The sequence below is a fragment of the Podarcis melisellensis genome, assembly GCF_964234715.1.
Source record: "Podarcis melisellensis genome assembly, chromosome: 17".
In the NCBI taxonomy this organism is placed as follows: domain Eukaryota; kingdom Metazoa; phylum Chordata; class Lepidosauria; order Squamata; family Lacertidae; genus Podarcis; species Podarcis melisellensis.
Window position 1 is genome coordinate 11193439 of NC_138534.1, and position 25939 is coordinate 11219377.

Consider the following 25939-nt stretch of genomic DNA (forward strand, 5'->3'; position numbering starts at 1 on the left):
CAGAGGTCTCAGTAAGCACCAAAAGTTGCATAAAGCTATAAAGTTATTATATCTGCATGGGTATTTTAATGCGGCAGCTCCTAGTGGTGGGTGGCGGCTGGGCAAAGTTCCATGGGGAGAGAAGATTTTTAACACAGACATTTTATTGGAATTTCCTCTCTCTTTCTCCAAACAAGGAACTTTTAAATGTAGCATGAAGATTAGAGCCCTCTCCACCTCACTGCCACCACCTGCTTTCAATTAAAAGAGTCAAGGCACAGGGGAGGAGCTCCAGGGAGAAGTGAAAATCTGCCTCCCAGCACCTTCAGTTGACCCTTGAGCTCTGGTGAGTTTCCTTATGGGCAACACAAATGCAAGGTGTGTTAGAAACGTAGAATTGTCGAGTTGGGGCACCAAGGGTCATCTAGTCCAACCGTCTGCAATGTCCATGTGGAGTGGAATGTAGGGGGCTGAACTGGTTTTCCGGAGGGCAGAAGAAGGGTGGGTGGAAGAGCAAGTTTGTGAAAGGCTCATCCCAGAGGCGGACTTCGGTCTTCCAGATTTCAGCGGCGCCCTGTGCGAGGCCATAATTTGCTCCCCACCTGGACCTCTTGCCTTGTGGTCTGCACATGCTCTGTGTCACCATTGCAGAGCCCTGCAGCGCCCCCTTGGTTGGGCACCTAGTGCCAGACTGCACTGAATCTGGTTCTGCTCAGTCACTATGGTCAATGGATGAACACGTTAGTCGTTCATTCAAGGCTCAGCCACAGCACATTCCCTATGGCAGTCTAGGGATCGTAATAGTGACCTGTCTTTCTTCTTCTTCTTCTTCTTCTTCTTATTTATTTATTTATTTATTTATACATACATACATACATACATACATACATACATACATACCTGGTAGGGTCTCAGTCTGCGTACCAGATGGAGCTGGTAAACAGCTGCCCTGGACACAGAATTGACCTGTGCCTCCATGGACAGCTGTGAGTCCAAAATGACTCCCAGACTGCGCACCTGGTCTTTCAGGGGCACAGTTACCCCATTCAGGACCAGGGAGTCCTCCACACCCGCCCGTCTCCTGTCCCCCAAAACAGTACTTCTGTCTTGTCAGGATTCAACCTCAATCTGCTAATAGTTTCCCATGAACTTGCTTATCTGGGCTAGTTGCTCCATGCATGGAAGGAACAACTCAGGCAAAGCATGTATGGCTTCTAAACCAGGGGTTGTGGTTTGTTTTACCGCAGCAAACTTAAGAATTTCCCTTTGGCATCTAGCTGGTCACTATAAGAATGGAGGGCCTTTGGTCTGATCTAGTGTCCACCAAAGCCTGCTCTCCAGTTTCTCCAGAGTTTTCTCCACCTGTGGAAGAGTATCCCATTTTCCTGACTTTTTCGCAGGCTGCTTCAGAATTTGAGATTGATCTTGTCTTATCCTTGCAAATGGGTTGTGCAGGGCCAGATTTAGGTTTGATGATGCCCTAAGCTATTGAAGGTAATGAGGCCCTTTATATATTCAGCTGTCCTTTGTCAACAACAAATTGTTGCAGGTTTTTTTGTGTTGAATATATGCTACATGGTAATTTATGGACCTAATAGGTATCTAAAGCCATTTGCAAATAACAAAATCTGTATTTTATCCAAGTAATTGTTGAACTGAAATACAATTAAGAAGTATATTAATAGTGAAATAATTATTAAACTCTAACGTAAAATGATTTTTTATTCATAACAAAATTAACAATGCAATTACATTGGCATTTGGCAATAACAAAAGTTCCTTTAGAAACACAATTTACAAAGACTCATAATCTAGCCTCTAGAAACTTGTTCTCGCAGTGAGGGAACCGCCAGAAAACCCTCAGAGGAGGTCCTTAGTGTCTGGGCTGGATGATGGAGGTGGAGATGCTCTTTCAGGTAATTTATGGACACCAATCAGAACTCAAATTAGGCAAGTTGAATAGAGGCAACATTAGCCAAATCTAATGGAATCAGCTTTTTGTGTATTACTGTTCCAAGCAAACACATGCAACAGCACAATGAAATCAGTGTGTTGTAGCCTACTTAAGTTATACTCAGAGTAGACCTATTGAAATGAATGAACATGGCTAATTTAATGCCAATGGGTCTACTTTGGCTAGAATTTAGTTGAATACCACCCCTTACTTCTGAGTAGACATACGAAGAATTGAACTGTTAGTCATGATGATGATAGTATCACCACCACTTACTGATGAGCTTTAATTTAATTATCACATTGTTTCCACTTTCATTGCCATTTAACCCCACCTTTTACTATTTTGTCCCCTATGTACCTCTGTATAGATGGATAGATAGAGAGACGATTGATAGATAAATACCAAATAAGTAAAACTGCATATAGAATCATAAAACTGTAGAGTTGGAAGGGAACCCAAAGGTCATCTAGTCCAATGCAGGAATCTCAACTGAAGAATCTCCTGGTTTCAAGTTGCAAGAAAGGAGATTCCAACTAATCATTTGAAAAAACGTTCTGACATTAAGAGCTGTTCAGCAGTGGAACAGACTCCCACAAAAGGTGGTGGCTTCTCCTTCCTTGGAGGTTTTTAAGCAGAGCTTGGCTGGCCATCCAGTGGCATAGCGTGGGGGTGCAGGGGGGCCCGGCCACACCGGGTGCAACATCTGGGGGGCGCGCTCACTGCCTCCGGAGTCGCCGAAGAGCCTTGGGCGCAGGACGAGCTGTGCGCGCGTCCGGGCTGAAGGCGTTCGGCAGGCAGCAGCTCTCAGCGCTCGCCGCGGTCCCCGCGCATCAGGGCCGCGGAGGGCGCACCAGGCAGCCCCTCCTCACAGCCCCGCCGCCGCAGCTACTGGGCCATGTTGCATTTTCCTCACCTCTCTGCCCTCCTCCTCCGGGCAAGCGGCGTCGTTTGGGCGGCAGCGCCAGTGGTAACTCACCTCAGATCACCTGACACGGACCCACCGCCGCCGCCATGGCTACCTTACCGTAAATACCCCAGCCCAGGCAGCAGCAAAAAGAAGCTGGCAGCGGCGGCAGGTTAGGGGTTAGGGGGCGCAAATTACTTGCCTTGCCCCGGGTGCTGACAACCCACGCTACGCCGCTGTGGCCATCTGTTTGGATGCTTTAGCTGAGATTCCTGCATTGCAGGGGGTTGGACTAGATGACCCTTGGGGTCCCTTCCAACTCTAAGATTCTATGATATTGAGATCAGGAAGCACCGACAGGTGGGGAGGCTGCAGCATGCTGGAGAAACGTTAATGCAAAGAAGAAAAAGCACCCACAACCCCAGTGATGGATTTATGTATAAGCTAAACAAGCTCTAGCTTAGGGCCCCACTCTCTTGGCCCCCCCCAAAAAAAATTAAAGAAAAGAAAACCTGGACGTACATTTCCAAAATATAAGAGAAAAAACAAATAAAATAAAACCTACATACAGCAACAGTGTTTTGTGTTGTGTAGGCTCCTGTGATGTAAATCATTGGCCCTGCCTGCTAGCCTGCTCCCTAAAATATCACTGGTTTGCTATTATTTCATGTTATAGGTGAAGTTACAAGGAACAGGGCAGAGGGCCTTCGCCTTCCCGTGGAATGCCCTGCCATCAGATGTCAAGGAGATAAAGAACTATACAACTTTTAGAAGACATCTGAAAGCAGGGAAGTTTTTAACGTTTGACGTTTTGTTATGTTCTTATATGTGCTTGGAGCCACCCAGAGTTGCTGGGCAAACCCAGCCCTATAGGCGAGGTATGACAACAACATGACAAATTCATTTCATGGAATAATAATAATAATAATAATAATAATAATAATAATAATATATTTATACCCTAGCCATCTGGCTGGGTTTCCCCATACACTCTGGACGGCTCCCAACAGAATATTAAAAACATGGCAAACCTAAAGCATTAAAAACTTCCCTAAACAGTGCTGCCTTCAGATGTCTTCTAAAAGTCAGATAGTTGTTTATTTCCTTGACATCTGAAGGGAGGGAGTTCCACAGGGCAGGCATCACTACCAAGAAGGCCCTCTGCCTGGTTCCCTGTAACCTCACTTCTCACAGTGAGGGAACTGCCAAAAGGCCCTCGGAGCTGGACCTCGGTGTCCGGGCTGAACAATTGGGGTAGAGATGCTCCTTCAGTGCTTTGCTAAAAGTGGAAACATTTAAGTGGAACAATACACTGATGGATTTCCCACCTTCCCCATCTCACATTGCTGTCTAGATCACTTGGAAGTCCCAGGTATCTGTGGTGGAGATAGTCATGACAGTGGCATGGATACCTCTCACCTGGTCTGATGGACAGCCTTCAAAATAGCTTTATTCATCATTTCTGCAGCTTATGGGAGGAGCCAAGGAAGTTCTGCATTTTTAAGGCACCAGATCAAAATAAAAAAGTTGTTGTTTTTCTTAACCCCCCCCCCCTAATTTTTAAATTTTAAGGAAACCAGGTAATCCTTTCCCTGGATGAATACAACTACCAGGCCAAACCAGTCCTAGCGGTTTTCCCATTGCTCTCCCCTGCAGCAGTTTTCCTGGAAAAGGAATTTTTATGCATATGAACAGTTGCTTCCCATTTGTCCCTGGGGCTGTCAGGTCACTGAGAGGACAAGCTTCCCCTGCCATTAAAGCCTCAGACTCCTGATTATCTGAACATCACAGAACCATTAAGGCTTTTGTTGGCATTGGAGATGCAGAGTCAAAATCTAGCCTGGGGCACAAGACTTTGGCTGGGCAAGTGTGAAAAGAGAGTGAAAGGGGAAAGCACAGGTTGGCAGAGCAGCTAATGGGCACCCTGCTCTTCCATGCCCCCTTCCTGCCCTGTGCTTCAGTGCAGAGAGACTTTATGGCATGAAAAGATATACAGGTGAAACCCGAAAAATTAGAGTATCGTGGAAAAGTTCATTTATTTCAGTAATTCAACTTAAAAGGTGAAACGAATATATGAGATAGACTCATGACATCCAAAGTGAGATATGTCAAGCCTTTATTTGTTATAATTGTGATGATTATGGCATATAGCTGATGAAAACCCCTAATTAACAATCTCAGAAAATAAGAATATTGTGAAAAGGTGCAGCAGCTATTCAATCCATAGCACCTGCAATGGGTTCCTGAGCCTTGAAATGGTCTCTCAGTCTGGTTCAGCAGGAAGCACAATCATGGGGAAGACTGCTGACCTGACAGTTGGGCAGAAAGCCATCATTGAGACCCTCCATAAGGAGGGAAAGCCTCAAAAGGTAATTGCAAAAGAAGTTGGGTGTTTCCAAAGTGCTGTACCGAAGCACATTAATGGAAAGTTATGCAGAAGGGAAAAGTGTGGAAGAAAAAGGTACACAAGCAGCAGGGCTGACCGCAGCCTGGAGAGGATTGTCAGGAAAAGACCATTCTAACGGGTTGGGGACTTTCACAAGGAGTGGACTGAGGCTGGAGTTAGTGCATCAAGAGCCACCACACACAGATGGATCCTGGGGATGGGCTTCAAATGTCGTATTCCTCTTGTCAAGCCACTCCTGAACAAGAAACAATGTAAGAAGTTTCTTAGCCTGGCTAAAGAAAAAAAGAACTGGTCTGTTGCTCAGTGGTCCCAAGTCCTCTTTTTTGATGAGAGCAACTTTTGCATCTCATTTGGAAACCAAGGACCCAGAGTCTGGAGGAAGAATGGGGAGGCACACAATGCCCGATGCTTGAAGTCCAGTGTGAAGTTTCCACAGTCTGTGTTGATTTGGGGAGCCATGTCACCAGCTGGTGTTGGTCCACTGTGCTTCATTAAGTCCAGGGTCAACACAGCCGTCTACCAGGAGATTTTGGAGCATTTCATGCTAATAATAATAATAATAATAATAATAATAATTTATTTATACCCCGCCCATCTGGCTGGGCTTCCCCAGTCACTCTGGGCGGCTTGCAAAAGAATATTAAAATACTGTGATACATCAAACATTAAAAGCTTCCCTAAAAAGGGCTGCCTTCAGATGTCTTCTAAAAGTCTGGTAGTTGTTGTTCTCTTTGACATCTGGTAGGAGGGCGTTCCACAGGGAGGGCACCACTACCGAGAAGGCCCTCTGCCTGGTTCCCTGTAACTTGGCTTCTCACAGTGAGGGAACCACCAGAAGGCCCTCGGTGCTGGACCTCAGATGCTTCCTTCTGCAGATGAGTTTTATGGGGATGCTGACTTCATTTTCCAGCAGGACTTTGGCACCTGCCCACACTGCCAAAAGTACCAAAACTTGGTTCAATGTCCATGGGATTACTGTGCTTGAATGACCAGCAAACTTGCCTAACCTGAACCCCATAGAGAATCTTTGGGGCGTTGCCAAGAGAAAGATGAGAGACATGAGCCCGAGCAATGCAGAAGAGCTGAAGGCTGCTATTGAAGCATCCTGGTCTTCCATAACACCTCAGCAGTGCCACAGGCTGATGGCATCCATGCCACACCGCACTGAGGCAGTAATTGATGCATAAGGGGCCCAAACCAAGCACTGAATACATATGCATGTTTCTACTTCTCAAAGGTCCAATATTGGTCTATTTGCAATCCTTGTTTTACTGATTTCATTTAATAATCTAATTTTCTGAGATTGTTAATTTGGGGCTTTCATCAGCTGTACACCATAATGCATGTTATGAGTCATATATTAGTTTCACCTTTTAAGTTGAATTACTGAACTAAACGAACTTTTCCACTTTTCCACGAACTTTTCAAGTTTCACCTGTACAGATGTTTCAAAAGCACAGGGGAGGTAACATGTCCTGCAGAACATGTCCCCAATCCACAAGTTGCACAGCTCTCCATGCATGTGTTGTTATGGGAGTCATCTGGTATGCAGGCTGAGACTCTACCTGCCCGTGGACTGTCTCGCCAGAGTGGTGCATTCTCTAGTTATCTCTGGCGTGGACTACTGCCATGCACTCTACGTGGGGCTACCTTTGAAGGTGACCCGGAAACTGCAACTAATCCAGAATGTGGCAGCTAGACTGGTGACTGGGAGTGGCCGCCGAGACCATATAACATCGGTCCTGAAAGACCTACATTGGCTCCCAGTATGTTTCTGAGCATAATTCAAAGTGTTGGTGCTAACCTTTGAAGCCCTAAACGGCCTCGGCCCAGTATACCTGAAGAAGTGTCTCCACCCCCATTGTCCAGCCCAGACACTGAGGTCCAGCTCTGAGGGCCTTCTGGTGGTTCCGTCACTGCGAGAAGTGAGGTTTCAGGGAACCAGGCAGAGGGTTTTCTCGGTAGTGGCCCCTGCCCTGTGGAACGCCCTCCCTTCAAATGTCAAGGAAATAAACAGCTATCTGACTTTTAGAAGACATCTGAAGGCAGTCCTGTTTAGGGAAGTTTTTAATGTGTGATGTTTTGTCTTGTTTTTAATATTCTGTTGGGAGCCTCCCAGAGTGTCTGGGGAAACCCAGCCAGATGGGTAGGGTAATAATAATAATAATAATAATAATAATAATAATAATAATAATAATAATAATTTCACTGTTAGCTTACCTTTGTAGTGAAAGACTACATCATACTTTTTGCCAATTTCTGCACTTGTAGACCTTATCATCTATTACATATGGCCTTCCTGATACTGTTGATGATGAAGGAACTGGAACTTCTCTGATTATATTTTCATAGGGCACCCAGCAGTAGTCATTCTTAGTTGGCCAAAAATATGTTGGGGAACGACTTGGTGGATGCATGAACTGTACTTTAGCATCCATTTCCTCTACTCAGGTGTTTAGCAGAAGTGCTTTACACAATAAAATGAACAAGGGTTCTGATATGTATTTTGATTTTATTAATTAATAAAGCTTACTTTTTAAAATATTTTCTAACCACAAAGAACGCCTTCCTATTTTAAAACATAGCAAGCACATGGTTAGCCCATTCTACTAAAAAAATATGATACATGTGTTAGCTTTGGTTTGTGTGCTATGGCTAATCAAACCAACCAAGGTAGAAAATGACTAACATTCACTTTGAATAGTTGGTGACCCTTTTCTGTGGCACTTAATACCATTTTTATACCTTATTTTGAAAGAGACAAAAAAACCCCCACTTTAATTTGATACCAAAATAAGCCCAGCTGGTTGAAAAATAAGCGGAACATGAGGTTTTTTCTAAACTGACGCAGAAATTGCATTTGCCTAAATCGCTCGAAAATCAAAAATTTAAAAAAATTCTCCTGCACCCAATTTTGGACCAAAAACTCTTTAAAAAATAATTTGAGGTTATCTCATTGGTATGTACACACACAAAAATTTTGAACAAAATCTGAGATGGGGCTCCCTCAGTGTGAATCCCCCACCTTCCAGCTCTCACGCCCAACCCCAGGGTGTGGGTGTGAGGGCATCATTCGAAGCCACCATAGCCTCATACTCCTTCCAGTATTGGAGGCAGCCTAGCTTACCTCAGAGGGTTATTGCCAGGATAATTTGGACAGGGAAAGCACACCATGTATAGCACCTTGACTTCCTTGGAGGAAATGTGGGGTTTTCAAGTAAGAATAAAGCACCAAGGAAGATCCCCTGAGAGTACAAATGTGTTTTTTGGAAGCTGCCTAGAGGTGGTGAGTTAGCCAGGTGGAAAGAGAAGGTGTAGCCCACACCCTAAAATGAAAAGGCAAGGACTTTCAAACCACTGGAACAGATGACAAAAGGTGGAACAGCCAGCCAGCCAACACCTTGGGCAGGGAGGTGAGTTTTCATGAGGTGGTGGAAACTGGATCACAGTCAGGGCCCATTTTATTCCCTTTGATTCCCACAGCGATGTGAGGCTGGGGGTGTGAAACTGTTAAGGGAAGCCCAGATCCAGCTGCCCTGGCCCTCCTGGTGAGGGGTAAATTAAGGGGCAGGGAAGGTGCTTGGAAGCTGGATGAAGATACCAAGTGGTGACATGGGCCTGAGATAGAGATAGATAGATAGATAGATAGATAGATAGATAGATAGATAGAGCGCCCACAGTCCATTGGGCGAGGTCTTGGCCAAGATCTGACTTCACAATGGGCTGCAGAATGTTTTGTTTCCCAGGAAACCAGGTGAGTTGTTTGAAAGGCTCCTGAGATCAGTTAAAAGCTCATTCAACTGTCTCCTTCAGATCAGTTGACACCGGAGATGTCTTGCTGCTTTAGAGAACTGTCTTTTTTGGATCAGTCGACATCGGAAACATCTGTCTACTTTGGACAACTATCTTTGGCTCAGCTGAAAGCCCAGAGAATGGTCTTCTGCCTCCCCTCCTGCCACAGAAATGAAGGTAAGAGGGTAAGAGGGGAGACATTCTGAAGCCTTGTTCTTCTCCCCCCACCCCATGGGCAGTTTTTAAAGATTCTCCTTGGTTTTTTGACCTTCATAAATCCCATGCTTCCAGGGAGTGTTCTGGTTAATTTTCTGATTCCCCCCCCCCAATTTATCTCCATCCAAATGGCAAGAGAATTACCACCTCCCTCCCCCCAAAATCAGTAAAATCCTCCCCCTGCCACCAATTTCACCACCCACAAATAGGAAATTCTAGGAGCTCACTCAGCCCTAAAATACACACCCCACCTCGCAGGGCTCACACCCGCACCCTTAAGTATTCCCTCCCTCGGGTGCATTTCCAGCATCTTGAATTAGTTTCTCAACTCCCAACTCCTATCTGGGGGATGTAAAGGTGCAGTCAAGTGCAAGATACCGACAGAGGACTAACGGCCGCCATGTTCTAACCGGTTGCTGTGACAACCAGTTTGTCGGTTGCTGGTAGTTTTGAAAAATAACTGCTCTGCTGCAGTCACCTCAGGACCAACTTCTCTCTCGTATAGTTTATTTGCTTGTCATGTAACCTAAGCCTGCCTTCAGGTGCAGTTCTGTAAACCTGAATGAATCTGAGAGTAAAATAGTTTTATATTAACATGAATCAGATTTTGTGTATTCTTTAAAAGGTATTCAAAGGGATTTTTAACCAGGAAGGCATCTTTATTAGTAGAACTCAGACGAGTCAGCAACAAGCTGATCGCTGCATAAACTTATAAAGGGGATTGTTTAACTCTGCTAAAGTAAACCTTCCCACACTATCAGCCCTAGACAGCAGATCCGGGATGTCAGATGTCATGGAGCATGGGGAGGAGGGCAGTTGGAATCTAGCAGCAACATCTGGAGGGTTTGGAAGGTTAGACACATAAAACAAGGTGATTTAGCATCATAACACTGGAGTTTGTCCTGACCCTGATTGTGAATGGCCAGAACTAGCCACTCACTATCTAGTGTGGAAAGTGGAGCAAAGGTATTTCTGTATTACAGAAATATTGTAAAATCAATGAATATTAGAAAAATGTTGGAATGAAGTTATATGGCTTTAGTAGAAATGTTATAAGGAATTAAGTACAAATAGATCATTAATGTATTAAAGGGAAAAAATAAGGTTAGAACATGTTAAGAAAAATTACAGGACAGAAAACAGAGGAAGATGGAAAGGAATTGCTGAAACAGTTAATTGAAGTGGAACACAAAAAGGGAGGTGTGAGGAGGTCGATGAAACAAGCGAATGAAAGATAAGATATTGAAACTATTGGATGTGTTTTAAATTATTTTTGTTTTGTTTTGTTAATTCAATGTTTTAGTGTTAGTGTTATGTAGTGTCTTTGTTTTTGTATTGTATTGTTTAATTCTTTTGCTTTATTTTGTAGTCTCTAAACTGTTAATAAATTTATTTTTTTTAAAAAAGGAAGTGGAGCAAAGGACCTTTTTAGGAGAGCAGATGCTGGGATCAGTTCTGCACTCAAAATGAAAAATTGTGTCACTGTGTGCAAAGAGAAGTACAGCGGTACCTCGGGTTACAGACGCTTCAGGTTACAGACTCCACTAACCCAGAAATAGTACCTCAGGTTAAGAACTTTGCTTCAGGGTGAGAACAGAAATCGTGCGGTGGCGGTGTGGTGGCAGAGGGAGGTCCCATTAGCTAAAGTGGTACCTCAGGTTAAGAACAGTTTCAGGTTAAGAATGGACCTCTGGAACTTATTAAGTTCTTAACCCGAGGTACCACTGTAACCAGCTGTGACCTTTGTCTGTTTAAAAAGGTCAAGTGGTGACTTGACACATAGGTAACAGAGGCTTTCTGACTGAGAATTGCCAAAATCGCCTCAAAATCTGTGGCTGATGGACACAATCTGCAAGGAGAAGGCCCTCACCTGCATCTGGAGAGCTTACTCTCATTTGCTTGGTAGCTATAGGTAGTATAATGAAGGCACCAATCTTAGTTTTCTTTGCCCTTCCTTCCTTTGTCTTGCATCTTTCCTTTTTTTCTAACTTGATGCCCAAATATTGAGCCTGAAATAACTCACACATTCGTGAGAATAGTTAAAATTGTTCCCTCTTATGTTACAATGTCATCTGATGTTCATGTTACGTTATTTGGACTATTGCAATGCTTTCTACGTGGAGTTATCTTTGAAGGTGACCCGGAAACTACAACTAATCCAGAATGTGGCAGCTAGAATGGTGACTGGGAGCGGCCGCCGAGACCACATAGCACCGGTCCTGAAAGACCTGCATTGGCTTCCAGTACGTTTCTGTGCACAATTCAAAGTGTTGGTGCTGACCTTTAAAGCCCTCTGCACAGTATATCTGAAGGAGCATCTCCACCCCCATCATTCATCCCAGATACTGAGCTCCGAGGGCCTTCTGGAGTTCCTTCACTGCAAGGATACAGGGAACCAGGCAGAGGGCCTTCTTGGTATAAATATTATCATTATTGTTATTATTAGGCAAGATTAACACCAATCTTTAAAAAGGGATCCAGAGGGCATCCTGGAAACCAGAAGCCCATTAGTTTAAGGGTTTTTTTCCTGGGAAAACTCATGATAATGCTTAACTATATATAGAAGTATATACAGTGGTACCTCAGGTTACATACGCTTCAGGTTACATACGCTTCAGGTTACAGACTCTGCTAGACCAGAAATAGTGCTTCAGGTTAAGAACTTTGCTTCAGGATGAGAACAGAAATCGTGCTCCGGTGGTGCAGGAGGCCCCATTAGCTAAAGTGGTGCTTCAGGTTAAGAACAGTTTTAGGTTAAGTACGGACCTCTGGAGCGAATTAAGCACTTAACCCGAGGTACTACTGTAGAAGAACAAGTCTTGCCGAAGGAGAATGAGCATGGCTTCTACAGGTTGCTGGGGAAGGACCCAGGTGAGGAGTCTTAGAAAACCGTGGAAAATCTTCAGTCCTTGCAACTGCCCCATTGGGGCAAGACCTACTGGGAAGAGTTGCTGTGGCCACTAGGCCTGAGCTATTTTGCTTCCTTTGAATAAAGAATTAACTTCGCTGACATGGTGTTTTATTGCTGACCTGCTCCTAACTCCCAGCTCCTGAAAGCAGTTCGCAAGAGCCTAGTGCTTTGCAGCAACAACAGGCTCCATGATCTTTATGCCAACCTCACACCTGTCAGGAACCTGCTGTTCTCTTTTGCCAAAGGAGGACAGTTCAGTACAGTTTCTTTAATGGAATCGGAGAACATTTCACAAAGTTCAGATACAGCTTCTACAAGGCTAAATTCTGTCTCACTAATCTTTACTTGAGATTGTCAATAAGTATATAGAGGTGATCCTATGAATATTGTATACTTAGAGTTTCAAAAAGCTTTTGACAAAGTGCCTACCCCTTGAAGGATTTGTAATCAAGTATTGCTCCCTCGTTGCTCACTCCTGTTTCGAGAACATTTCCTCAAAGATAAGTCCTGCTGATTTCAAAGGGACTTATCAAAGTGTGGAGCATTATAGACTGATCTCTTTCAAATTCACCGTAGCATATGAAATTAAATCGAAATTAAAGGCAAAATTAAAGTAACCAAGTACAATATTTGAACTTAAATTGAAAATGTTAAGAAATCATAATGAGGAAGAAATAGGAATCTGTTATATGTTTTTTACCATGTTTCCAAGCATCTGAAATGGGCAAAGTGGTTGAATTGTATGATGTGACAGTAGGGTTAATTTAGCTTCTAACAATGTAGTTTCTACATTCCAGAATGGTTATTGTATTTATATGCCGTATAAATACAGGATTAAAGATGGCGTCGTCGTTAGTAGTAGCGTCGACTTGAACTCCGCATCAGTTGATGCCGTTTTTATTATTTTTATCAGTTTCTACTAGCTTTTTTATCAGTTTTTATTAGCTTTTATCAGCCTCAGTTCTTTATTTTTGTTAGTTGGCAGCTATTAATTTACAAAGCTTAGGTCAAGGGCCTGAGTTACAGAAAGTCTAGAAAGCCCTAATTAGCTCCAGCCCAGCAGGAGTGGAGATTAGACGCCCTATCGTGGGTAGACGCCGAGCTTCCTGATTTACAGCAGAAGCTGCTCTGATTTACAGCGGCTCTATCCCTGGAAAATGCCTAGGAAAAAGAAACGAGCGGCCTCATCTCCAGAAGGGAGCCCACAGAAGAGAAAGCAGAGCAAAATGGATGATTTTGTAAAAGCACAGAACTCAGAACCTACCACACCAAACAGAACTCATTCCCAGGTAGGTGGGGATGCTTTATTGGGCGGAGATCACCCAGGGGAGAATGCTGAGATGAGCGCTCATGAATTATCCCATGAACTACCATCTGAGGGGGCACCGCTCTATGCAGAAATACTCGCGGACCACTGTTTGCTGACTGCAAGAACAGTGGAGGAAATTAACATCAAATTACAAAAGGTAACGTCTCTCCTGGCGGAGTTGGTGCTCCTGACAGCCAAAAATAGCCAACTCAGTACTAAAGAGACCGACCATAGCGTTGCCCTCCCTCTAGACCATCATGTACAGGGGTGCAACCGGCCTAGACTTGATAACCAAGAGACTACAAATACTAAAAACAACAAAAGTGAAAGTAGGGACCTGATCCTACAAAGTACTCAAGTAGCTCTGGACATATATCCTTTTAATGGTATCCTGCCTTACTGGAAATCAATCGACAGTGTGAAGAGAAACTTTAAGCTTTTACTAAATATCCATTGCAACACTCTGATCGCGATAAACTTGCTTTGCACGGACCCCCAGCACACTAGACTCACGCTGACATTTTCTGACTCAGCTACCCCTAAAATGCTACTGAAATATAGGGCCATTTTACAGGACTATAATATTGTTTTGAGGCGTGTTTTTAAAGACACAGAACGAAAACAACTACTGCCAAACTTGTCATATAGCCGGACCAACTCCAAGCAATCAGCACCCTCTCTGCCGAAGGGCTTTCGCCACAGGGCCATGATTCATTCGGAAGGGCCGTCAAAGATGAATATGTGCGGTGAACCCAGCTGCAACACTCACTTGGAGAGGAAAACATCAGACCAAAAAGGTCAAACACACAAAGAACGCCAGCCCAATCTAGATAATTCAAAGATAGGACTCTCCATTACGCCTTTGGCAGATCCAGAATTTCACCACCCTCTATCCCAACTGGAATCTGATCAGCCAATGCCAAGTGACGACCCTCCCAAGGGAAATGGGACACATAGAAAGCCAGAGACAGATTTAATTATCTTTGACGAAGACCCCCCGATGGCACCAGCAATCCAAATAACACCGTCGATGCCGGGAAATCGGGAAAATGCTGCAAATCAACCCCGAGAACAACAACACCGTGCATACCCTAAGAACGGATGCATCGTTACCGAACCAGTGGGAGAGCTGATAACAATTTCCCCACCACAATGAAGCCAAGCCAGTTATGGAACGAGCAGCTTTAACATTATCTCATGGAACATAGCGGGTTGGGCTAACAAACTTGGGGACGAGCCATTTCGTGAATATATAATGGGTTTTGACATAATAATGCTGCAGGAAACTTGGGCAACTGATAACATAGCTCTTGACGGTTACGACGTCTATGAAATCAAGGCCTCTAAACCGCTTGGAAGGGGACGACCAAGGGGGGGCCTAGTAACTCTGGTTTCCACTCAATTGACGTCACAAGTTATTGAGTGCTCAGTTTTCGAGCAGCTGGCACTGGGGATCACCTTGCATATGGAATCCAAGAGTATTATTTTTGTTTCAGTGTATATTCCACCATATACAGTGCAAACACAGATAGAGAGCACGTGGCGTAAAATCCATAGTTTCCTTTATTCCCTACAAATTAGGTACCCTGGCTCGCCATTTTACCTAATGGGAGATATGAATGCCAGAATAGGCTCAAATGATGATAGCCTGGAAATAAAATTCCCAATATTAAGAGATCTAAAGGAAAATAGCGCCCTCTTGCTAAACCCACCCCCACGTAGACATTCGAAAGATTGCCAAATCAACTATGCTGGATTCTGCCTGGCTTTTTTACAAATAAGTCTGGATCTGATCATTGCTAATGGGGCATTCCCCGGGGACAGAGAAGGCGAGTACACATTCATAAATTCAAATGGGGCCAGCACAGTAGACTACTGTCTCACTAACAGACAGGCCTTCGAATCAATTAAAAAATTCACAATAGATAATAGGACTGAAAGTGACCACTTACCTCTTATCATCTCCATTACCGGCCAAAATTCAATTCAGCACTCTCACATAGAACATGAGGACATAGACAAAGCAAATGATCCAGCATTGCGTAGGAAAAAATGGACACCTGAGATAGCAATTGCAGTTGAGAATAGATTGAATTCACAAACTGCAATTAAGTTAAGATCAATTATAATAAACAATTTATCAATAGACTCCTCCCTGACAGCTTATGAAAATCTCATTGAGTCCTTGCAGGATGTGGTCTCGGTTAACATAAACTCAGCCGGCAAGCCACGCACTGCGAAAGGGCGCAGTTGGTTTGACCAAGAGTGCCACACAAAGAAGGAAGCCCTAAGGAACGCCTATTTGGCCTATAGAAACGCTGGATTAAGCTACTTACCTCAATCTTATTTCAAAATCAAAAAAGAGTACAAAGCCCTTTTGGCCTCAAAAAAAAGGCAGTCCGAACAAAATTCCTGGTCCCTACTATTGAATGCCTCACTAAACAATGAAACTAAACTCTTTTGGCAACTGGTCTCCGACTCAATGAGAAATAGCTCCTCAGCCCCCAGCTGTGTCATTCCAGCTCAGGTTTGGGAGAACCACTTCAGAAATATATTTATGGAAAATCCAAACCTCCCTTCCAGTTTACAGGAGGATGACAGGGTACAATTGTCACTGCTCCCTAATTGGAGGCCAGTAACTGTGGAGGAAGTCCATACATTAATTGGGAAGCTGAAGAGCGGAAAGGCTCCGGGGAAAGACTTTATCCCAGCTGAGGTGATTACATCAAACCAGCACTGGTGGGCCCCGCTTCTGGCAGCACTCTTTACGGTAGTAAATAACTCTGGTAAGGTACCATATAGCTGGAAACATGCTATAGTAGTCCCAATCTTTAAGAGAGGCCACCCAAATGTACCTTCCAATTATAGGCCTATTAGCCTGCTCTCAATAATTGGGAAACTATATGCCCATTTCCTCAGTAGCAAATTGACAACTTTTCTAAATGAACATAATATACTATCTGAAGCCCAGGCAGCTTTCCGTGAGAATCATTCAACAACAGACCACTGTCTAATGCTGTCCTTCCTAGCTGAGAAGTATACCAGACACCTACAGGGTAAACTCTTCGTGGCCTTTATGGACCTGAAATCAGCATTTGACTCCATCCCCAGATCCCAGCTATGGTCCAAATTGAGTCTGATCTTGCAGGACAAACGACTTCTCTTTCTTATAAAAGCCCTGTACAATGGAACCAAACTGCAGGTCCGATGCGGTCGACAGGGACAGCTATCGAACAGCATCGAGATGACTAGGGGGGTGAGACAGGGTTGTATTTTGGCCCCCACATTGTTCTGCCTATTCCTAAATGACCTAGAAGAGAACTTAATGGACCCAGATGGACACATTCCAAAAATAGGAATGAGAAGGACCCCTTTGTTGTTGTATGCTGATGACGCAGCCATCATCTCGCGTTCCAGGCCGGGCTTGAATTATCTGCTGAGGAAATTTTCTGATTACTGTTCTGGAAATGGTTTATCCATTAATTATGAAAAATCTAAAATCTTAGTCTTCGAAAGAAGATTCTCCCAGTCTAAATGGGTGCTGGATGGCCATAACCTCGAACAGGTAAAATACTTCAGTTACCTAGGGCTCACATTCCATCATACAAGATCTTGGAAGCACCATTGGCAAACCTCCCTTCAAAAGGCGGAGATTACAAAGCTAGCCATACATAAATTCTTCTTCACAAAGGGCGGCAAATATGTTCCAGCAGCCTTAAGGGTTTTCAACGCAAAGCCCGTTTCCCAACTCCTGTATGCAGCAAATGTCTGGCATAATGGGGACCTGCCAAAGCTAGATGGCTTTCAGGCAAAATTTATACGATCTCTGCTGCAGGTACCTAACTGCGTCCCCAACTCCGTACTTCTGTTGGAAGCTGGTGAATGCCCAATTTCAGCTAGAGCATGGTGGGCTGCCCTAAGACATTGGCTCAGGATTTCAGTGTTTAATCTAGGGAAGGGTCTGTACCAACATATCACCAATGAGGAATTTGTCAGCAAATGGCAGAAAACCATGGCTAAAAAAGCCACCTCTATTGGTCTGTCTCCCCCCCAACTGTATTACCTGGGCTATGAAGGCGCCCAAAAGGCTTTAAAGCAAAGATTATGGGACAATGCACACAGTGACTTGCGATCTCGGTCACACGCAGTCTGTAGTCCACTGGCAGCAGGAGTTCAATATGGGTATGTCTTTGAGTTAACACCTTACATCAAAAACCTGACAGTACCTAACTATCGAAGCCTTTTCACCAAGGCCAGACTGAATGTCTTCCCCTCTGCAGTGCTGGATGGTAGGTTGAGAGGAGTTCCCTACCAGGACAGACTTTGCTCGTGTGCTCAAGACATCGAGTCCATAAATCATATTTTGTTACATTGTGCGAAGTATGAGCAGGCCAGGGCTGAACTGATACTACCCTTGCTGGTGCCTTTCCCGGGAAAGTCAGAGGCTCACTATGTCAGGTTCCTACTGGAAGACCGGACAAAAGCTAGAACTTTGGCAGTGGCAAAGTTTTTATCGGTGGTTGAAAGAACAAATGAGCCCAATATTCCAAACAAAGTGCTTGATTAACCTGGAGGTAGGCTGTATGAACTCTGTATTGATTTGTAATGTTTTGTTGGTCTCTGGACCGTAATAAAGATTGTTGTTGTATTTATATTTGTTTAAAAACCACTTAAACCTTTTGTTTTTTTAAAAACCAGTGTAATTCTGTGATAAGTTTACATCTTGCAATGTTCAATGGAATGTACCCATTGGTAAGTATATATAGGGGGCTGCACTGCAAATTGTTTTTATAAATTAGCACCTAACTTCCCAATGGTGCATAGCAGTAGATTGTATAATACAAACCCTACTGAGATGATTTTTAAAGAAATTATGAACTATTATGTCACATTATTATTTTTAAGCAAGAGCACTGCTTGGCAGTGAATTGGTCTTTTGCTTTGCATCCCTCAGATGTGCTTTATTTTGACAATAGTTACTATAAAGCTTAGTATTTATCTTATAAAGCATAGCATTTATATAGCACTTTCCCTACGTTTAAGTTAAAATATGATTACTTGCTTTATTTTGCCTCTAATTTTGATTTAGAAGACATCTGAAGGCAGCCCTGCTTAGGGAAGTTTTTAATGTGTGACATTTTAATGTATTTTTAATCTTTGTTGGTAGCCACCCAGAGTGTCTGGGGAAACCCAGCCAGATGGAAGGGGTACAAATAATAAATTATTATTATTATATTTTATTCAATATGTTGCAACGCATTTCAAAGAGATCAGGCTGCATGCCTCTGCACACTTACTTGACAAGTCCTTTTGAAATAAAGAGGACTTACTTTTGAGTAAATGTGCATAGGATGGTGCCTTTATGCTGCATTCTTTTTCTCCACCGAATTCAGTGGCTACAAATAAACAAGGATTCAGACTTCAACCTGCTGTCACCAGATGCCTTTGGGCTTCTCCCTCAAGCATATAATAAAATAAAGATTCCCAATATTATGCAGCCCCCCTGTGTTTTTTGTGGAACCCCACATCCCAGCCTGGGTTCTTCTGACCCAAGCATCATTCATAGCCGATTAGCAAGTACTTGAGCCTCAGGCTCCTTGGCCAAATAGCTCTTCTCCATCTGAATGGAGGTTTGGAAAAGTTCTCTGCTGTGGAATGGAAGTGGTGGGGGAACGTCTGGGACTGAAGGAAGAAGGCAGTTTACCTGCTTTTGTTGGAGATAAAAAGATAAAGGGAGGGGAAGCCACAGAGAGAAGGCTGCTCCTTGGCTTTCTGTTGTGGGGGCGGGTTTGTATTGACCTTGCTTACTGTATGTTTCTTTAACAGCTGCAAGGCAGGTAGAAGTTCATCTGGAGAGCAGTTTTCCTCATGCTTATTTTCTGCATGTTTATGGGATGCTGCTGCTGCTGCTATTGTTCCCTTGTGTTCATAGTGTAGACATTTTTTTTTATTGTAACTTGTATATTTTGTTACACTGTTCCTTAAGGTGTCATCTGGCGTTATGTTTTGATTGTAGTAGAAATAATAACAATAGTAATAACACTTTTAAAAAATGAATACATTTTATTAAGTCGCACCATTTTTGACATATACAATCCAACGCACAATTACGTTTTTTCTCTTATTTTTGTAGACTTCCCATCCCGCTTTCCATGGAGTTGTAGTTTCTCTTCTGCTGCACCTTATCTCCTATCTCTTAAATCATAACCACAATACAATAACCTCATTACTTCTGTTGCCCATAGTTCAAATCCTGCTCGTGAATTCATCGTACTATAATATTTCTTTAAGTAGTCTGACAGCCATTCTTCCCTAAAGCAATAACACTTGTACAGCACTTGCAAGTGTCCGAAGTTAAACTAGTTGAAGGAAGGTAGAAAATTTGAAAATAACCCTCCCGTCAGATGTCAAGGAAATTAACCACAACCTGACTTTCAGAAGACACCTGAAGGCAGCTGTGTTTAGGGAAGTTTTTAATGTCTGATGTTTTATTGTATTTTTAATATTTTGTTGGAAGCCACCCAGAGTGGCTGGGGAAACCCAGCCAGGTGGGCGGGGTATGAATGAATAAATAAATAATTCCCACCAAGCCAATGTACTGCTGCCCTCTGTGGCCAGAAATGAATGCTCAATAAATAATAATATACAAACTTCTCTGGTAGTGCAAATCATAGAACTGTAGAGTTGGAAGGAACGCCAAGTCACCTAGTCCAACCCCCTGCAATGTAGGAAACTCGGCTAAACAACCATGACATGGCCCTGCAAGTTGTTTGTGTCTGAAGTTACTTTGCTTAGCCAGAGTTCCAAGCAGTTTCCTTGAAGGAAATAATGGGGGGAAACAAAACCTGTATCAAAAACCTGTATCTGCCTCTGAGGAACCCATAAGTGGGGCATGGCTCTGTTTCACTTTTGAAATCTGAGGGTGGCGCTGTGGGTTAAACCGGCTTGCCGATCGGAAGGTCGGTGAGCTCCCGTTGCTCGGTCCCAGCTCCTGCCAACCTAGCAGTTCGAAAGCAGGTCAAAGTGCAAGTAGATAAATAGGTACTGCTCCGACGGGAAGGTAAACGGTGGTTCCGTGCGCTGCTCTGGTTTCGCCAGAAGCGGCTTAGTCATGCCGGCCACATGACCTGGAAAAACTGTCTGCGGACTAATGCCAGCTCCCTCGGCCTGTAAAGCGAGATGAGCACCGCAACCCCAGAGTCGTTCACGACTGGACTTAACTGTTAGGGGTCCTTTACCATTACCTTTTTATCTGCAAAAAAAAGGGAAAATATGCTATGCACCCGCATGCCAGTAAAAGGAGCACAATTCACTTCTACATGCAGTTGAGCCCTGCATTCATGGTTGGAAGGGCAATTTAATCAGATTGACATTTGCTGCCATTCAAGATGGCAAAAAGGCCTTGGTTGGAATCGCGGAAATGCTTATCGCAGCCCAAAGAGACCCAGAAGCAGACAGCGCCAGCAAAGAGGAGCCCTTGCACACCTTGCTGGGCCTTCTTGCGAGGTCTATTCTCCTTCGGCCAGCTCTGACAATAGCAGAGGACCTGCCAGGTTGCATGGGAGTGGCTAGCATCTGACATGGGTTTGGATGGATGTGGCAGAACTGCACCCACCCCTTGCCATGGCATTTCCCTGTCCATGGGATGCCCCTTTTTGTGGCCTTTCCCTGCCCAATTGCTGGAGGATGTTTCAGCTGCCTGCTGGCCTGTCCATGGGCAGGAGGATGAGTTCTTGCTCTCAAGGAGCACCTGCCAGGTCCTCTCTGCCAGAGGGTTCTTTTTTTAAAAAAAAGTTTTTATTTATATTTTTCAAATTTATACATTTCATTAGTTTTACAATCAATTTAACATTTCAAAGTTTGACTTCCTCGCTTCTCTTTCTGCCGTTCATTCAATTTATTTTTTAATATTTTCTGCATATCCAAAGTCATTTAATTTGCTCATTTAATTATCTATAAATATATACTCATGAAACTGCAGGTTGTTACAATTATCCTGCCAATGTTTTTATCTGTTTCCAATTTATCTGTAAATATTCAACAAACCATTTCCATCCTTTTATTACAAAAATTGATTCTTCCGGTAAGTTTCACCATTTATGCACATTCCCTAAGTTCTTGTATCCATTCTTCCTTTGCTGGGACTTTTGCTCCTTTCCACTTTGGGGCAAGTAGCATTCTTGCTATTTTTCAAAATTTCTGTACAATTTAGGTAGTTCTGTCCCTATAATTCCCAAAAGAAAAGCTTCTTTTTTGCTGCTTTTTTTTACAAAAGTTGTTTTGAACATCCTTTTCAATTCATTATATATCATTTCCCAGTAAGTTTTAACCTTACTACAAGACCACCACATATGATAAAAAACCTTCTTGCTCTTCACATTTCCAACACTTGTTTGATTTAGGTTTATACATTTTTCCACTTTACTCAGTGTTAGATACCAACGATATATCATTTTCATATAATATTCTCTTAAACCACAACATTCTGAAAATTTTATATCCATATTCCACAATCGTTCCCACGCTTCCATTTCTATATTATGACCAATATCTATTGCCCAGTGTATCATTGAAGATTTTACTTGCACATCCTTTGTCCCCCTTTCCAATAATAGTTTATACATTTTAGACAACACTTTTACATTACATTACAACAGGTCTCTCTCAAGTTGTGATATTTCTTCCCTAAACCATAGTGCCCTATCTTTCTTAAATACTTCATTTAAATGATGATATTGTTAAGCATGTTGTTAATTTCCACATAATTCCTTAAATTCTTTTAATTTATACTCTCCTCCTTCAAAACAAAAGAAATTCCTTCCAGTAGCACCTTAAAGACCAACTAAGTTAGTTTTTGGTATGAGCTTTCGTGTGCATGCACACTTCTTCAGATACACAGCATGCACACGAAGAACTAACTTAGTTGGTCTTTAAGGTGCTACTGGAAGGAATTTCTTTTGTTTTGACTATGGCAGACCAACATGGCTACCTATCTGTAACTCTCCTCCTTCTTGTTTATGGGACGTGGGTCGCGCTGTGGGTTAAACCACAGAGCCTAGGACTTGCCGATCGGAAGGACGGCGGTTCGAATCCCTGCGATGGGGTGAGCTCCCATTGCTCGGTCCCTGCTCCTGTCAACCCAGCAGTTTGAAAGCACGTCAAAGTGCAAGTCGATAAATAGGTACCGCTCCAGTGGAAAGGTAAACGGCGTTTCCGAGCGCTGCTCTGTTTTGCCAGAAGCAGCTTAGTCATGCTGGCCACATGACCTGGAAGCTGTACGCTGGCTCCCTCGGCCAATAAAGTGAGATGAGTGCCACAACCCCAGAGTCGGTCACGACTGGACCTAATGGTCAGGGGTTCCTTTACCTTTACCCTCTTGTTTATTAAATTTCTATAAGTTGTCCACTGCCAGAGGGTTCTCGCCTTATCCACACTTCCCCCAGTCCAGAGCATCAGAATGGGGTTTGGATCTCACTCTTAGGACTCAATTTCAAGCACACAACTTTGAAATGAGCCCCATTGAATCCAGCAGGATTAACATCCAAGGAAACAGCCATAGGACTGAGTAACCCTGGTCGCCATTGCTTTGTGAATTTGAGGAGGCTTCTCACATAATCCGGAACCCAGGGGAGATTTGAGTGGGTAATCTTTGCTACAATTTGAGGGGTGTTTTGTGTGATAGTGCCCTATCTCCTGTCCATGACCAACAATGGATGTGCTTACTTGCAAGTAAAGCACGGAACTTTTACTATAGTTGGTCTAATGGTATAAAATTATGATCTTAGCTGGTATGCTTGTTATTGCATTAGGAAGGAACGAAAAGGATAAATGGACAATGGAAAAATGGAATGACTATGTTTTTGAATATATACAATCTGATATATTTGAACCAGTAACGATGGAAGATACATGGGAAAACAAATGTCAAAAGATTTTGAATAAATGGACAAGTTATAGGAACTGGATAGCGGGGGGGGGGGGGAGCCAACCCAACCCAAGCATCCAAATTTGAATAAATAATCTGTGCACATGGTTAAAGATCTGAAGAGAGAACAAGTTTTGGGGGGAGGGGTTAAAGGGGAGGGAGGAAGGGGGGAAAATTAGGATAAATGAGTAGGGAGAAAAGCATTTACTGTTATGTATAACTAATAGGAGGAGGATTTTGATGCATTTTTGACTGAATGATTTTTTTTGTAAGTTATTTGACATCCCTGGATGAAAGTGTGATTATAAAGAATGGGGGGGGGGGGAGAATAATGGTGGCAACTCAGTAGCTAGGCAAGATCAGTATCTAGTCCAGTTGTTCTTGCAAGGCAAAGGTGTAAGGAAGTCGGGCAAGGACGAAGAGCAAGGACGAAGCTTCAGGAGTCTAAAATTCATAGCCAGAGTTCCAAGGTGGCTTAGGGCCTGCAAAGTTGTTCTTGTGGGTTTCACCATCTGCCTGCCAAGAGCAGAAGCAGAGGACACTCAGCACCTCTTGAGAATCCTTGTCTCTGCAGCAATTCCAGCAGGTGGATGCTCCACCTGGGGGCCTGAATCGCCTTTTTTCTTTTTTACTCTCCTGGGAAACAGCACTGGACCCACACAACTCTCTAAACTTCCCCTCTCTGTCAGAGCAGGTGGTGCTCCTAAGCCCTTCTCACCCTCCACAAGTGGGGAAGGGGCAGCCCCTAGCGGTGGTAAGGTGGGGGCACACTAGGATGGCTCTGTTGCAGAGTCTCACCTCACCCTTCCCCTTCTGAGCCCTTGCCACTAAGTGCATACCCCTCCTGGTGCAACAAACTGCTTGGAGAGAACCATGCTAGGTCTCTGTTTTGCTGCACATAGACTGCCCGCACTTTAATAATAATAATAATAATAATAATAATAATAATAATAATAATGATAATAATTTATTTATACCTCTCCCATCTGGCTGTGTTTCCTCAGCCACTCTGGGCAGCTTCCAACTGAATATTCCCTAAACAGAGCTGCCTTCAGATGTCTTCTAAAAGTCAGGTAATAATAATAATAATAATAAATTTTATTTATATCCCGCCCTCCCCAGCCGAAGCCGGGCTCAGGGCGGCTAAGAACAATCAAATAATCAAGCAGTCAAATAATCACACATTCTAAAAATATTTCATTATAAAAATTAATTAAAATCAAATTGATGGCAACAGATTAAGCAAAATTCTGTGCAGGTTGCCAGAGGAGGGAGTCAGGCTGCGCCCTGACCAAAGGCCTGGTGGAACAACTCTGTCTTGCAGGCCCTGCGGAAAGATGTCAGGTCCCGCAGGGCCCTAGTCTCTTGTGACAGAGCGTTCCACCAGATTGGAGCCGCAGCCGAGAAGGCCCTGTTGATTTCCTTGACATCTGATGGGAGAGCGTTCCACAGGGCAGGCGCCACTACCGAGAAGGCCCTCTGCCTGGTTCCCTGTAACCTCACTTCTCGCAGTGAGGGAACCGCCAGAAGGCCCTCGGCGCTGGACCTCAGTGTCCGGGCTGAACAATGGGGGTGGAGACACTCCTTCAGGTATACTGGACCGAGGCCGTTTAGGGCTTTAAAGGTCAGCACCAACACTTTGAATTGTGCCCAGAAAGGTACTGATTCCTCCAGACCTTTGTGCTCAGTGCAGAAAAAGCTGGCGTTTGAGCTGATGAGGTTGTTGCAGGCCTGGCTGGCATTTCTCACTCCACAACCTCTGCATGCGTTGGCATAGTATAGAACAGAGATCAGGCCAATCCCAACTTTAGCAGGAAATTCAGTTTAGTTTTCTGTTTTTACAAAGTTCACTAGGTGGACAGGGGAGGGAAAGAGGGATCAACAGTCACCTGTGGGAGGTTATAGAGGAGAGTGGAATAAATTATTTGTCCAAAGGCTTGTGGCAAGAACGGCCTTTGTGCTTTTTGGCAAGTCACGCAGATAAACTCCTTTGGTCACGTATGAGAAGAGCTATGATTTCTCCTGTGTGGATCCTGCCCTGGCCCCTTTAGTAGAGACAGTAAAGGGTTGAGGAGTTGGAAAGGGATTATTGTATGGCAGGGAGAATTCAGTTCCTATCTTAATGCAAACCTATCTAGTTCTCCCTTGGGTGACCAAAACACAGCTTGTCCTTTGAAACATATGGTTTTTGAAGTGCAGCAATCCAACCCCACAATGGGTATATTTGGGGAATACAAATATTTCACAAATGTCTGCAAAAAAAATGCAGATATCTGCGAAAACAACGTACACAGATGCAATATTTATTGGGGGGGGGGAATGCATTGCAAAAAATGTGAGAATTATTAGGAATTGCTGTTGTTTTCCACTGTTTATGGTGTGAATGTAATTTGTATTTCTCCTTAATTGTGGTGCTTTTGTAACCTGCCCTGGGACTTTCTGCTGAAGGATGTACTATTAAATAAATGAGCAAATAAATAAATGCTGGAGTTTCGTTTGTTACCACGAGCCCTTTCTGGGGAATGGAAAGTGAAACAAA

The 25939-nt window shown here is 43.6% G+C and overlaps 1 protein-coding gene across 1 annotated transcript in view; it reads left to right on the forward strand.

Moving 5' to 3' along the window:
• Positions 1–9195: 9195 nt before the first annotated feature.
• LOC309359745 (alpha-2-macroglobulin-like protein 1) overlaps positions 9196–25939 on the forward strand; it is a 78244-nt gene continuing 61500 nt past the window's right edge. The window contains exon 1 of the mRNA XM_081893757.1: positions 9196–9216. Coding sequence (XP_081749883.1) covers positions 9211–9216 — 6 coding nt within the window. The 5' untranslated portion in view covers positions 9196–9210. The remainder of the gene's footprint in view (positions 9217–25939) is intronic.